Raw genomic sequence first — 14,762 nt, forward strand, 5'->3', positions numbered from 1 at the left:
CCTGCTGTAGTTGAAGATGTCCCTGCTCACTGCACGGATGTTACACTAGATGAACTTTGAAGGTCCCTTCCAACCCAAACAGTGCTATAATTCTATGATCAAACTTTGCAAGTGCAAGCACTAGCAATAGAATTGCTTTGAATTGTTAATGAAGTCAGTAAAGTCTGCTCTTGATGAAGTTTTCTACCTGTGTCTGGCTATTCAATGCATGATACAGCTACTACTTCCAGGTTTACTCAGGTAAGCTGATATTCATCTGCCTCATAAATACTCTTTTTTTTTTTTTTACATAACCTAAGATCTTAGCCTTACTTAAAGGTAAATGAGTCTCAGAAATTAAGAATTTCTTGTTTTCACTCTGTGAACTTTTAATATGTTTTTAACACCACATTTTCACACATGCCATTCTTTTCTATATCGAATGCATGTACAGCATTTCTATATCCTGACAGGATTCACGAGTTCATGAAAGGCAGGTTGTGCTTGAACAACATGATCTCCTATGACCAGGTTACCCTCCTAGTGGATGAGGGAAAGGCTGTGGATGTTGTCTACCTGGATTTTAGTAAAGCCTTTGACACTGTCTCCCACAGTGTTCTCCTGGAGAAGCTCCAGCTCATGGCTTAGACAGGTGTGCTCTTTGATGGGTAAAAAAACTGGCTGGACAGCCGAGCCCAGAGAGTTGTGGTGAATGGAGTTAAATCCAATTGGCGACCAGTCACACTCAGGGCTCAGTTTTGGGGCTAGTCTTGTTTAATATCTTCATCGATGATCTTCATGAGGGGATCGAGTGCTCCCTCAGTAAGTTTCCAGACGACACCAAGTTGGGTGGGAGTGTTGATCTGCTGGAGGATAGGAAGGCTTTGCAGAGGGATCTGGACAGGCTGGATCGATGGGCTGAGGTCAATTGTATGAAGTTCAACAAGGCCAAGTCCCGTGTCCTGCTTTTCAGTCCAACAACCCCATGCAACACTACAGGCTTGGGGAGGAGTGCCTGGAGAGCTGCCCAGCGGAAAGGGACCTGGGGGTGCTGGTCAACAGCCAGCTGAACGTGAGCTGGCAGTGTGCTCAGGTGGCCAAAAAGGCCAACAGCATCGTGGCCTGCATCGCAAATAGTGTGGTCAAGTGATCGTGCCCCTGTACTTGGCACTGGTGAGGCCACACCTTGAATACTGTGTTGAGTTTTGTGCCACTCACTACAGAAAGGACATTGAGTTGCTGGGGTGTGTCCAGAGAAGGGCAACAAAGCTGGTGAGGGCTCTGGAGAAGTCTTATGAGGAGCATCTGAAGGAACTGGGGTTGTTCAGTGTGGAGGAGGCCGACGGGAGACCTTATCACTTTCTACAACTACCTGAAAGGTGGTTGTAGCAAGGTGGGTGTTGGTCTCTTCACCCAAGTAACTAGCAATAGAACGAGATGAAATGGCCTCAAGTTGCGCCAGGGGAGGTTTAGGATGGTTGTTAGAGTGGTTAAACATTGGAACAGGCTGCCCAGGGAGGTGGTGGTGTCACCATCACTGGAAGCATTCAAGAAACGTGTAGACATGGCACTTCGGGACATGGTTTAGTGGGCATGGTGGTGTCAGGTTGACGGTTGAACTTGGATGATCTTAAAGGTCTTTTCCAACCTTAATGATTCTGTGACAGTAGTGGCATTTGCGTTTTTTGCCATTTTGATTTTTTTAACACAATTCACTAATACTTTGTAATATATAAATTTGTCCTTATAAAACTGAAATATTTTGTATATCTTACCAGAAAGTTAAAACTGTGCACATAATATTCCTTCATATCTTAGCCATTAATTCTGTCGACCGCTAACATTAGGAAGTGCTACCAAATGCCTTGGTAGGCTACAGTATACACAAGGGCTGTTTTCTATTGCAGTGCTCAGTGGCAGGTTTTATGCTGCTGTGCATTACATGTGGAAATATGACGAGCCATAAATGAAGGAAATTAGATTACAGTTTGCTAGCTTGTCTGCGTGCTCAATACTAACCATTATGTGGTAATGTGGCATAATTTCCTACTTCAAATCTTTGCTTTTGTAATTTTAATTGAAGGATGAAGGAGTAGTTATTTGGTTTGTAATGTTACATGTAAACGATTATCCATGAAAAATAGATACCTGATCTTCAAACAAGCATTCAGCCAGACTGATCTTGCTGTACATTGGAGAGATGTGCTGATACATGTAGAAAAGAGGTATTCCAAAGTCCATAGAAAAACCATTATTGTAGATTGCTGAAAGGCAGCTGTGTCAAGCTTTACCTGCCCTACGTTTCTTGGTGTTCTGGACCACAGGAAGCCATGAAGGACGTGAGCTCTGTCAAAATCTAAGCATTTATATGAAATAAACAGGTTCCCAAGTCTTGCTGCTTTTTCTTGCAGAACCATTGTCTCTTTACTGTCTTACATCCTCTCTGAACAGTCAAGAGATAAAATCCTCCTTTGTGTAAAACGCACAGAATTATAGAGTGGCAGAGGGATTATGTATACCACATCTCTTTTTGTAGCTATTACAAATATATGCATTATTCAGTCTTTTATGTAATAAACAAGAGAATAAAGTTTTGGGAAGAAATACTTCTAAGGGGTATCTAAGAGTGTTAAGCCATGTGTTCTGCAGCATTATGGCCACCACGGTTGTGCTCTATCTATGCATATACATGCTAATTATCATTTCTCGTGTCTTCTATCCTCATTCAGCCTTTCCGGATTTATTAATACATGAATTCTTCATGGAAGATCATAAGATTACATATAACAGTTTGGAAAAGAAAACCATTTTTAATTATACATTTGAGTTATAAGCTTAAAGCTTTTGTGTTGGAAAACTGATCTCTGCTGCATAGTCTTTTACTTTCTAAATGACCAATTTGCAAAACTTTTTGTTTAAAAAAAACCCTTTAGCTAGAACTTTGAGTAAAGTACAAAAATGTAATGCACAAACTGTGTGTTTTTATGCCTGGAAATTGTAGTAAATTGTTTTTGCAAATAATAAAACTTACATCACTTACGTTAAATGAGATTATGGTAAGATTTTCTATAGAAATTTTATCTCTAACCGTTAAAAGTGTACATACATGGTTGATTTCCCTGACTTGAATGGACTGCTACCTGTGTTAGTTACTCATTTAAGTAATTTTAAACACATGGTGTGTTTGTAGGATTCTGCTTCAGTTTTAAGTTTGACCTGTAAAAAGTAAACATCCTTGCAGTATTGCTTTTTTAACTAGGACATTATCTCTCTGTAGTATAAAAAGAAGTAGAAGTATTAATATCTTACACAGGTTAAGGGTAGATGTAACTGTGAAACTTACTAATATTTTCTTCCAGTTATTTTCCTCATATGCTGTATTAGTGCACCAGGATTATTGTAGTACTAATACCATATAACCAAATTCAGGTCTAATGCAATGATAAATGAATGGTATTTATGTTTGCAGGGAAGATGGTACCACCGGAAGCAAGCAGTAAAGGAACTGCATAGCACATTGATACGACTGCTTAATGAACTCTTACCATGGGAACCAAAGCTAATGAAAGCATTTCAAAGAAACAGGTAATTAGCTGCCTTTTTTTTAAATAGTGCATGGGATGGAAAACAGAACAAAATTCACCTTTTAAAAACTAAGCAGTAAGTTGGCTTCTCAAATTAAATAAAAATACTTTGAGGAGAGGAGTGAGACGCTGGCAGTGCTTTAGTTGGAAGAATTATTTTATGTTCCAGACTTACTGTCTCTAAATAAACTTGAGTTTAACCCCCTAATATTTTTTTCCTCTTGGGGAAATGGGGACCTTATCAATGTCTATACGTATCTGAAGGGTGGCGGTCAGGGGGATGGAGCCAGTCTCTTTTCAGCAGTGCCCAGTGATAGGGCACGGGGAAATGGGCACAAACTGTAGCACAGGAAGTTCCACTTCTTTAAAAAAACTTCTTACTGTGAGTGTGACGGAGCACTGGAACAGGCTTCCCAGAGAGGTTGTGGAGTCTCCTTCTCTGGAGACCTTCAAAGCCTGACTGGACGTGTTCCTGTGCAACCTGCCCTCAGTGACCCTGCCTTTGCAGCGGGGTTGGACCAGATGATCTTCAGAGGTCCCTTCCAGCCCCTACCATTCAGTGATTCTGTGAAATGGTCTAGAATCCTTAAGCGTGCCTGTCAATAGTTGTATCACAATCCAGCTAGGATTTGTATTGCTGTTTATTTAGATAAGAGGTGCTGAAAATCTGTATCTAAAAGAGTACACCAGGGCTTCTTAGAATACTTTGTCAGACTACTTACTCTGTAAAGGTACCTAAATTGGTTGTTAAGAATTGCTTTGTGGAGAATTCATTAAAATGTTGTTTTGAAGTCATTTGTAACCCTGTAAATTTGAAATGTGTCTGGAATGAGGTGTGTCAGAGAAATATTAGTGAAGCAGTGACTGATTTAAATCTAGTAAAGGCAAGTATTAGTAGCAGTGAAGATGCTACCCAGATTATAAATCCTGGAGAGGCTGGAAATTGACTTCATATTGTTATTGTGTCTTGAAGCTTGGTGCTGTTGTTGTCTGTTAGCCAAACCACTGTTTCTGTAGTCATACCTTAGTTTTGCCACATAGCCATTTAAAAAGCAAGTAATGATTGGAAGCTTGAACTGTTGTATCAGATGATAGGTAAATGGACCAAAGTACAAGTTTTGCTTTTTTTCTATTCCTTTCTATTCAAGTTTCTGTTCATTTTCCTTAGCTGTTCATTTCTTCATGTCTGTAGCAATTCAGACTCCTTTTGGAAATGTGGCAGATAGTAATACTATTTGAAAGGATTTCAGTTTTCAGTATATGTATATTTATATTTCAGTATATTCCAGTTCTATCTTTTATGTAAATTCTGCTGTGGAGTGGTTTGGTGCCCAGTATTAATTCTTGTTTCTTAGATGTGGTTAGCGAATACAGAAGTAGATGTGTATGCAGAGTGTGTAGAAGTATGGTATACGAGGTGTGCGTAATACGAGTAAATTTTAGTCTGGAACTGGGTGGCTGAGGTCTTGCATGTACTACATGTAGCTAGAGAAGCATGCTGTTAGAGTGGAGGATAATTTCTGAAATTAACTCATATTTCTCAGGATGTATGTTTTAGGCTGTAACCCTAGTTTATTCAGCAATACTAGCCTAGGTATTGCCATGACATAACTGTTTGGACAGACACATAGTATTGGTCTAGGGAACAGCTCCAGCTGAAAAGCAATCTTCACAAATCATGCAGCGAAGAGAGAGATGAGTGGGGGAGTCTAGATCAATGTCTTGGTCTGGTCCATTATGCAGCTGCTAGGCTGCTGTGTAGCACCAATGACAGTGGTGAAGAAATGTGTCATGTGAAAGGGAAGGAGCAATTGAGTAAAGATTGCTTATGCTGGTGTAAACAGCAGCACGACCACAAGTCTAGCTGCAGATGCCGTGTCTACAGGGTGTCTCAGCTAGCTACTAACATCTATTAATTGAATGACAGTGTTGGCCAGCTAGGTTGTCAAGGGCTGGGTAGAGCTCCTTCCTTCCTTCTGTGCAAGACCTCAGTGTGGAATAAGAGTCTGGAGTTTTCATTCCTTCCTTTTTTGTTGTCTTTATTTATTAGGAGCAGTCTTTATGATAAATATCCTTTTTTCCCCTTCTGAAAGGTCCTCTAGTCATCTTAAAATTATGACAGAGTATAATGTTGAATGGTATTTGAGTGGCAGCAAGGTTTAAAAGGAAAGGTTACTTGTGCCCACTGATCACATTTGTTCACTGGCTGCACAGCAGAAGTTCCTCAAAAGAAAAAAGGTGATTCCCATCCAGAAGTTTTAGTACAGTAGTGATCCCTAGTGTCCTTTTATAGCTCTTCTACACCTGGACTTAAAGCTCAAAGTCCTAATGACAGAGTTGAAGTATCAGCCACACTACATTTTCATACAGACTTCAAGGTTGTCTTTTCTCAATGAGAGTGTCAAAGCTGTAAGTAAACTGTTAGGTCTTACTGACCCTGACCAGTCTCACCTGAGCCTCCGTTCACATCACCTGCCCATGAGCCCAGGATTCACATTTCTGGTCATTCTGCAGCTTTCAATCTCTGCTGTAGGAATGCCAGTTTCCAGCTCAGCTATAGCAGTTACCCTGCCTGGCCATGGGTCCTGCCAATCTGAACTGACACTCAGACTGACCTTGGACGTGCGTCATCACTGTGGACCTGCCCAGAAATCACTAAACTGAGTCCTGACCCTGGCAGCCATCACCGGACCTGATCTGAACCTGTGAATTGACTTCCTAGCTTGACCTCAGACCTGTCTCAGCACCAGGAACTTGCCTGTTGATCTGGGCTCTTGGTTGAACCCAGTTATCACCCCTAGGCCTGCCCTGCTCCCTCATTTAGGAGCAGTGGGATGGTGTCCTGGCTGGTGAGGCTTATACTCTGCCAGCTGTGACATCATGCTTGTGTCTTCCCTCTCCATCCCCTAGGGAGCAGCTGCCCATTGCTGCACTCAATGCAAACAACTGTTACTTCAATGCATAAGACTGGGTAAATTTAAGATCTTACTCTACTCTTACTGTCGTAAGGGTTAGATCCGGACTAGACTCTAGATTCTATTCTACACAAGGTGCTAATTGCTATAATCTATTTATTCATTTGCTAAATAATCCTCCTGGATATTTGTGTTGATTACCACCAGCCGAATCCTGTTGTTCACTGTATTTGTACACTAAAATACCCCCTAGATCTCATTTAAACAATGGTTTAGAAGAAGGGCGATGGAAATATGTAGCAGTTCAGGAGTATCAAGGTAAGTGGATGTGTTTCTGAACAGTGTTGAAATATGTAGAGCAGCTATGTATTCCCATCATATGCATATTGTTTAGTGGAATGTGAGCCTATGGAAATGACGGTGGAAACTGTTCTAATGTCGCAGAGATGATAAAGTTTTCTTAAAGGAGAAAGTTACATTACAGCTGGGCCAAAAGCATGATGCATTTAAGAAAAACATGATTTACTTAATTCTGTACTTTGGATTGACTTCAGCAGAAGGAGTAGACTTATTACAGTTAATACTCAAGTCCATACAGGTATATTTGTCACAATGCAAGATGAAGGAAGAAACAGAAGATGGATGCTGTGAAACAGTGATGGTCATACGAGTCTTTTTGCCTGTTGTTAGAGGACTTTAATGACCTCGAATTCAGCTTTGGTGAGGGAAGGGACATTACCATCACTTCACATTTTCTGGGTTTTAGAAACTTGCAGACAGAGCTACCTTGAAATTTTTCGAGGGGCACAGGCAGTTAATTCTACACCAACTTTTTACGTGGCAGAAAATATAAATTAAAAAATGTTAAAAAGAATGTGGTTCTTTACTAAAGCTAGTTTTGCTCTTTTCAAGGTCTAGGTTGAAGAAGGACTATGATGACTTTAAAAGACATCCAGACCATGATAAATTTAACAGAGAATTGTGGAGTAATGATGAAAGTGAAGTTGATTCTGGCAAAGATTCTTTTGCACTAGTATGTGGTAAATCTTCAGAGTCTGCAGAACATGTGGAAGTTCCCCAAAAAGATCACCCAGACAATGGTAAGCATTTACTAGAATTTGATAGCTTGAACTTTATTTAGGAGCTTAATTTTTCCATATGAGCTTGTGTCCTACTTTTTACCTTAACTGCTACTGTGATAATATTTGAAATAGCTTTGTGATGCATGTCTGACAGATGTAGACTAGAAGACGGCACACATGACCAAAATGAAAATTCTGATTAATGAAAGTTTCTGCCATTTTTTTCCTTAACTATTTCTGTGATATATAGTAGGCCTGCTCAGAATTTACATTTATGGTGGGTTGACCATGGCTGGCTGCCAGATGCCCACCCAGACACTCTGTCACTGCCCTTCCTTAACAGGACAGGGAAAGAAAATAAAATGGGAAGGCTCACGGGTCAAGATACAGACAGGGAGATCACTCACCAGTTACTGTCAGAGGCAAAAGAGACTCACTTGGGGATAATTAGTGTGATGTATTGCCAATTAAAAATAGACTAGGGTGGTAAGAAACTAAAATGCCTTCCCCCCTGCCACATGTCCACGTTCTTCCCAGGCTCAGCTTCATTCCCAATTCTTCCACCTCCTCCCCAGTCAAGTGGCACAGGGAGGATGGGGATTGGGAGGTCAGGTCAGTTTATAACACTTCATCTCTGCTGTTCCTTCCTCACACTTTTGCCCTGCTCCGGTGTGGTCCCTTCCATGGTATACAGTCCTTCATGAACTGCACCAGCGTGGGTCCTCTCCACAGGCTAGAGTCCTTCAGGATAAGACTGCTCCAGTATGGGTCCCCTATAAGCCACAGTTCCTGTCAGGACCATGTTCCAGTGTGGGCTCTCCTACTGTGGAACGGGGTCCTCAACAGGCTGCAGTGTAGATACCTGCTCCAGCATGGTCCTTCATGGGAGGGGTTCAACCTGCTTCACCACGGTCTTCACAGGTTGCAGAGGAATCTATTCTAGTGCCTGGAGCACCTCTTTCCCCTCCTTCACTGACCTTGGTGATTACAGAGTTGTTTCTCCTACATTTTTTTCCTCACTCCTCTCTGTCACACTCTTTTGTGTAGCATTTTCCAGCAGCTTGGACCCCCTGCAGCCTCGCAGTGCTCACTGGCTAGTCCAGCTTGAAGTTCGCCAGTGAATACATACACACTGCCTCAATGCATACTGGATTTGGGGAAGGTACAGACACTTGCCCCCCAGCAGCTGGCACCTGGCACACAGGGTGTGACCTTCTGCCCTGTCCTTGCAGCTCCCCCTTCCTCTGTGCATCCCTTCATGGGTTTGTTTAGCTCTATGAGTTCCCTCACCCTTCCCAGCCCAGTGTCCAGGATCATTCCTGGTTTACAGTCCTATCAGTTGCAAAGTCCAGGTTTACCTTTCTGGAAGGGAAACCTGCAGTTTCTTGATAGCCCATAAATTGGTGTGATTGGTGCGGTTGTTTCTTGTCATTGTCTCCATGTTCGTTTTGTTAGCTTTGAGTCTGTGCATTTTTTTTTTTTTCTGGCTTCTGTCTTTTTACCTCCGTTTCCCAATTAACCAGGTAAATGATGACATAACACTGCTGGAATAAACATTCTCACACTCTCCTATGCCTTCATCAATTAGTGTGAATGACCAGGTTTGGTTTTCCTCACTGTCTCCCACAGGTTGTGTCCCTGTATGTTCTTGTTTACGACTTCTTCCTTTCCTTATGGCACCCTTTTTGCACTGAAAAAGGTTCTAATCGGATCTAATAATCTAATCAGATGCCCTTAAAGAAGCAGACATTCTCCTTCCACATATCCTTACACTTGCAAACTAGCATTTTGCCTTTAGCTAGGCACTGTAAAATTGTTGTATAGAGGTACCAGCTGCAAATGTGTAAAACATAGTTTCTGTTTTAATGTCCTTGCAGATGACATGAAACTATTAGAGATGAATTTACCTGCAGGAAAAAACAGAATTCTGAAAAAGGAATCTACTTCTAAAGAAATACAGAAGACACTGGCCAAATGTGTTAAACGACAGTCCAAGCAAAATAGTTGTCTGGATCAAAGCACTAATGAGCTGTCACCAAGGAAGAAAGCTAAGCTGAGCACTAATGAGGCTGTGGTCCAGAGTTCAGAAAGCAGCCTGCAGCCAAATAGTTGTTTGACTGAGCTGAAACAATTTGAAGAGTCAACTCTAGAATCCTTTTCCTTGACAGATCCTGCAACATCAGTATCAAACTTTCAGAAAGGGACCAAACCCGTCCAGGCCTTGCTTGCTAAGAATGCGGGAAACAAAGTGACCTTAACAAATCAACTGTCACCTCCCCCAGGCATAAATGTATCTACTTCTGAAAAGCCAATTTTGTCACATTTGGAATCATCACTGATAAAACCAGCATTGCCCTGCCAGACCAGTTCAAAGACTCCATTACAAATGGTATACAGAATGCCAAATGGCCACTGTGTACCAATAGATCTCCACAACAGCTCTGTGAAAATTCAAATACAACCTGCGATTGACCCTAAAACTGGTGAAAAAGTCATGCAACAAGTTCTTATTTTACCTAAGAATTTTCTTGTTCAGCAAAAGGAAGGAAAAATTGTGTCCAAGGACATTCAGTTACTACAACAAAAACCATCTGAGCTGCACTGTACAACTTTACCAGAAATATCAAATGTCAGTGTTTCTTTAACACCTCTTCTAGTCACAGGCCCTGCAAATGCTACCACTCCATCACCTAGTACAGTTCTAAACAAGACTATTACCCAGTTGTCAAAAGTGACTGGTCCCATGAACACTACACAACCGCTGCCTTCTGTAACTTCAGCAGGTAACTTATTATCATCAACAGTTAAGGTGAGCCAAACTGAAACCGAGAAAATCAAGACTACAGTTTCAACTGCCACATTCCCTGTGTCTTTGACTTCAGCTACTCTTTCCACAGCTAGCCAGTCTGTGGTATCAGCAACAGCATTAAGTGGGTCTACAAACACTGCTTCTGCCTGCCATAGTCTTGCATCACAGCAGACAACTGACTTCTTTGAAACTAGGCAAGAGCTGAAGACAGTGTGTATAAGAGAATCACAGTCTATTCTGGTCACAACACGAGGTGGAAACACGGGAATTGTTAAAGTGCAAACAAACCCAGACCAGATTTCACCTAGCAGTTTATCTTCTAGTTCAGTTTTCACTTACACACCTCCACTTCAGGCCTTTTTTGTGCCAAAAACCACAGCATTATCATGCTCTTCTCCTCCATCTGTAGCAACAGCCACATCTGGTCTCCCACATATTGGACAACCGTCTCTTTCTGGGTTTGTCCCCTCAACATCATCTTCTGTTAACATTCCAGTTTTCCCAGCTGATTTTACCCAGGCAATGGAGAAGAATATCAAATTCACATTACAGGAGCCTGCTGTTGGGGGTACTTTGGGTCAAGTAATGGAGAACTCCTGCTATGTGTCCTCTCCTCCTTTATCCTCTATTTCATTAGCTAGCAATTTGATGTCAGCAACTCCAAACAGTCCTGTTGGTGTGACTAGCATTGGACAAAATAACACTGTCATAACTCCCAATTCTTCTGTGCAGCAACAAGGTAATACTAAAATTAAAACAAATCGTGTTATACAGTCTGAGCCTAATTCAGCAACAAATGGAGATTTAATCAGTTTTACTCCAGTCCAGAAACTTACATTAGTCACAAATCCACCTATTTTATCACCCTGCGGCACATCAGGAGTCAGTATTGTACCATCTCCAGCATCCACTGGTATTAATGCTCAGAAGGTGGTTTTCATTAACACACAAATTGCTAATGGTCCGTCAACCACCAATCTAGTTGCAGAGTCATTGAATCATAACCTTCCTTCTTCCCTAAGCAAAACCTTTGTTAGTGCCACAGAGCAACCACAGTTGGTTCTGATCCCATCTACAGTAAGAGCACCAATAAGAATAAATTCATCACCAGCTATTGCTCAAGTAAAAGATGTGAAAATTGGACTAAATATAGGTCAAACCATTGTAAATACTAAAGGCAATGCACAACAGGCTCCACCAGTTATATTGCACTCTGCCATTTCTAAGGGAGAAGACAAAAAGAGTATGGGCTTGGCGCTGTCTTTGACAAGAAGTGGTACGTTGGTTCCTGTTGCAAGTTGTGTAACTCAAAGTGCTGCATCAGTTAATGAATGTGTATGTGTTGCAACAAAAGCCGAAAATGCCTTTACAGTAACAACAGCAAATGCATGTGTAGAATCTGTTTCAGTAACATCAAGTGGGATGACTTCTGGGACACGGCCCACTGTCTTGATTGGTGGAAATGATCCCTCAAGAATAAGGCCAGTTCTGGGTAATCAACTGTGTACGTCAAATATTGGAAATACTGTGGGTATATCAACTGTGAAAACAGGACATCTTGCTTCCTCTGTGCTGATTTCAACAACACAACCAACAGTATCTCCTCAAAATTTAGCATCTGCTTTGCAATTCCCACTCATTAGCTTACCTGGATCTGTAGCGACCCCCCACAAAGTGTTACATACAATTCCTCAGTTGGCAGCAGTTCCAGTTCCTCCTCCAGTACCAAAAAGCCAGTTGCCCACACTGCTTCAGTTTCAGTCATCAGGAGTTTCAGCTTCTATGCCAAGTAATGCAGGCCTTCACAATCCTCAGAGTGTGTTGCCCCCTCCATCACCAAATACAGGTGAAGTCACTAGTTTTCCCAATTTTTCTTCCCTACAATGCCAGCAGGTGCCTCCCAGTACAGAGAAACAAAGTCAAGCTTACACTTGTGCTTCTACCATTCAGATGTCTGCAGCTTCACCAACTTCAACAAGCAAGGCAGGAGGTCAGTTGAATGAACCTTGCATTCAACAGAAAATAGTCATTAACACCTGTATGCCTTTGGCACCTGGAACTCAGATAATGATTAATGGTACTTGTTTTGTTGTTCCACCACAAGGCCTTGGAGCTGGCAGCCATGTTGTTGTTCTCTCTTGTAATACAAAACAGACTTCTCCTTTAACTGTGAACCATGGTCAAGAGGCTCAAGGTGTGCCAGTCGTTAACCCAATAACCTCAAAAATCATGCTAGCACCAAGTAACTCATCAAGTTGTCAAATATCAAAACATCCCTTGAAAAGCTCTACAAAAATTGTGGACTCTTTTGGGTCTGCACATACTTTACCCATCATACATGCAACACCCCAGATACTTAATACTCCAGCTAGCTCATGTACTCCACTGTCTGCAGTGACACTGTCTGTGTCTTCAGTGATAAAATCTCCTGTCAATGCTGTCGCTACATCTTCTGTGGTTTCTGCTGTTCATCCTCCGAACTCTTATTTACCAAGCAGCGCTTCCATGTTTCACTTAGACACTTCTATCAAAAAATTGTTGGTCAGTCCAGAAGGAGCCATTTTGAATGCTATAAATAATCCAGCATCAAAAGCTTCTTCCCTGTCTTCATCACTGCCTCCTGTTGTTGTGTCCACAAGCAGGAATCCTACCACTGTCGTCTCTGCATCACAGTCATCTTGCCTTGATAAATCTGACAAAGCTGCATCCTGATTTTACCATAAATGAGCCACTTGGAAATTTTGGGGCATTCATCTTCTCAAAAACAGTTTTGAAGTTGTAACTATTGAATAATTTCTTACATTGTTTGAAACAGTTGATTTACTCAAAATTATTTAAGATTACAATTCGTTTCTGTTCACCTGTGAAGTTTAGGAGGAAGAAAAATTTAGCTTGTCAGCAGTTTTCAGAGAGTTCTTTAGTAAGAAGGTCAGAAATTACTAATGAGCTCATTAAAAACTTTAAGTTTGGAGAAATCTAGCCTTTTGCACATGTTCCATCTTAACAGTATGGGCTGTTTGCCAGTGTGTTTATGACAGTATATATATCCTTTTTATTTGTGAAATTTATTTTTGATTTGTTTCTGTAAAAAAAATATATTTATGCATTGTAAATATGCAGCCTATGGTATAGAATTGTACATATTCATGAATTCCTAACAATCTTTACTAAACTATATGTACAAAGAACTATGCTGTCTTATTTATGTTTTGTTTACATAATGTATAGTTTTTTAAGTATTTTAGTAACTTTGGACCAGTGTACTGTTTAGCAACAATGCAGAAGAATCTGCATATAATAAATCAAGTTGCTGTATGCCTTTGTCTTGGCAATAGTTTAAAAATGTGTATATCTGTTACACCATGGCAGGGTACATATATCTACATCTTTCTACTTAATGCAGATGCACCTCAGCTTTTGGAATACTGTAGAATGAAATTGTTTAATCTTTTCTGCTCTTTTTGTAGTTTGCATTTCAGATGATTTGATAGGAGTTGGAAAGAAGGCCATTTTGTTGATCCTCCTGATACAGAGTGGGATAATCCATACTTCATCCATTCTTAGTAAATGTTTGGTTATATTGCCTAAACTGTCCAGTGATGTGGTAGTGGTTTCCCAGGCACCGATCTAAGTCACCCTGGCTGCTGTTCAGGACTACCATGTTTTGTTATAAAGCTCATAGATCTGTTGAATGTTATTCTCTTTTTTTACAGCCTTGTCTGCATTTCCACGTCTGGTAACTGCAACAAGGTCACTCTTTAATCTTCTGTCTAGCCATAAAAAGCTACCCATTTTTTTCACCAGTCATGCTTTCTAGGTATGTTTTTTTTTCTTTAAATTTTAATTGGTCTATCTGGAAGGATAGTGCTAAAACATCATGCAGTATTAAAGGAGGCCTTATTAGTACTTTGAGTGGGAATAATTCACATATTACATAAACCTTCCCTTTTTATGCAGTGTATTGAATATTTGTTGTCTGAGGTTCAGCTTTTCATCTGATAAAACCCTTGTGTTATTTTCTGCTGAGTTCATAGGTGCCTGCTGCAGTGTTCATGGAAATAGAAAAATTTTTTGGTATCTTTTGAGACTAGAATGGGTGCCCATCTAGCAGCTCTTATTTTACGGGGGATGATGATTTTAGAACTGCTATTTTAAAATCTGAAGTCATAGTCTCTGTTAGTTGCTTGGAAGATGCACTCTTAGGCTGAATATCTTTGTATATGTGGGATTTTTTCGGGTTTTTTTAGAAACTAGAAGGGAAGATTTCAGAAGAAATCATGAATATTATTTGCTTTTTTAATAACTATGACTTCAAAGGGGGATAATAGCCTACATATCTGTATTTAGCAGCATTCTTAGACTGTTTTTATTGAGATGAAGCTCAAGCTTTTGC

General features: G+C 40.7%; 1 protein-coding gene across 1 annotated transcript in view; it reads left to right on the forward strand.

Annotated features, from left to right (window-relative positions):
* Positions 1–3,448: 3,448 nt before the first annotated feature.
* KIAA2026 (KIAA2026 ortholog) overlaps positions 3,449–14,762 on the forward strand; it is a gene marked incomplete at its 5' end in the record, with an annotated part of 14,937 nt that continues 3,623 nt past the window's right edge. Inside the window, 3 exons of the mRNA XM_010283131.1 lie at positions 3,449–3,564; positions 7,391–7,578; positions 9,438–12,215. Coding sequence (XP_010281433.1) covers positions 3,449–3,564; positions 7,391–7,578; positions 9,438–12,215 — 3,082 coding nt within the window. The remainder of the gene's footprint in view (positions 3,565–7,390; positions 7,579–9,437; positions 12,216–14,762) is intronic.

Source organism: Phaethon lepturus, unplaced genomic scaffold, assembly GCF_000687285.1.
Source record: "Phaethon lepturus isolate BGI_N335 unplaced genomic scaffold, ASM68728v1 scaffold54092, whole genome shotgun sequence".
NCBI classification, from domain to species: Eukaryota; Metazoa; Chordata; class Aves; order Phaethontiformes; family Phaethontidae; genus Phaethon; species Phaethon lepturus.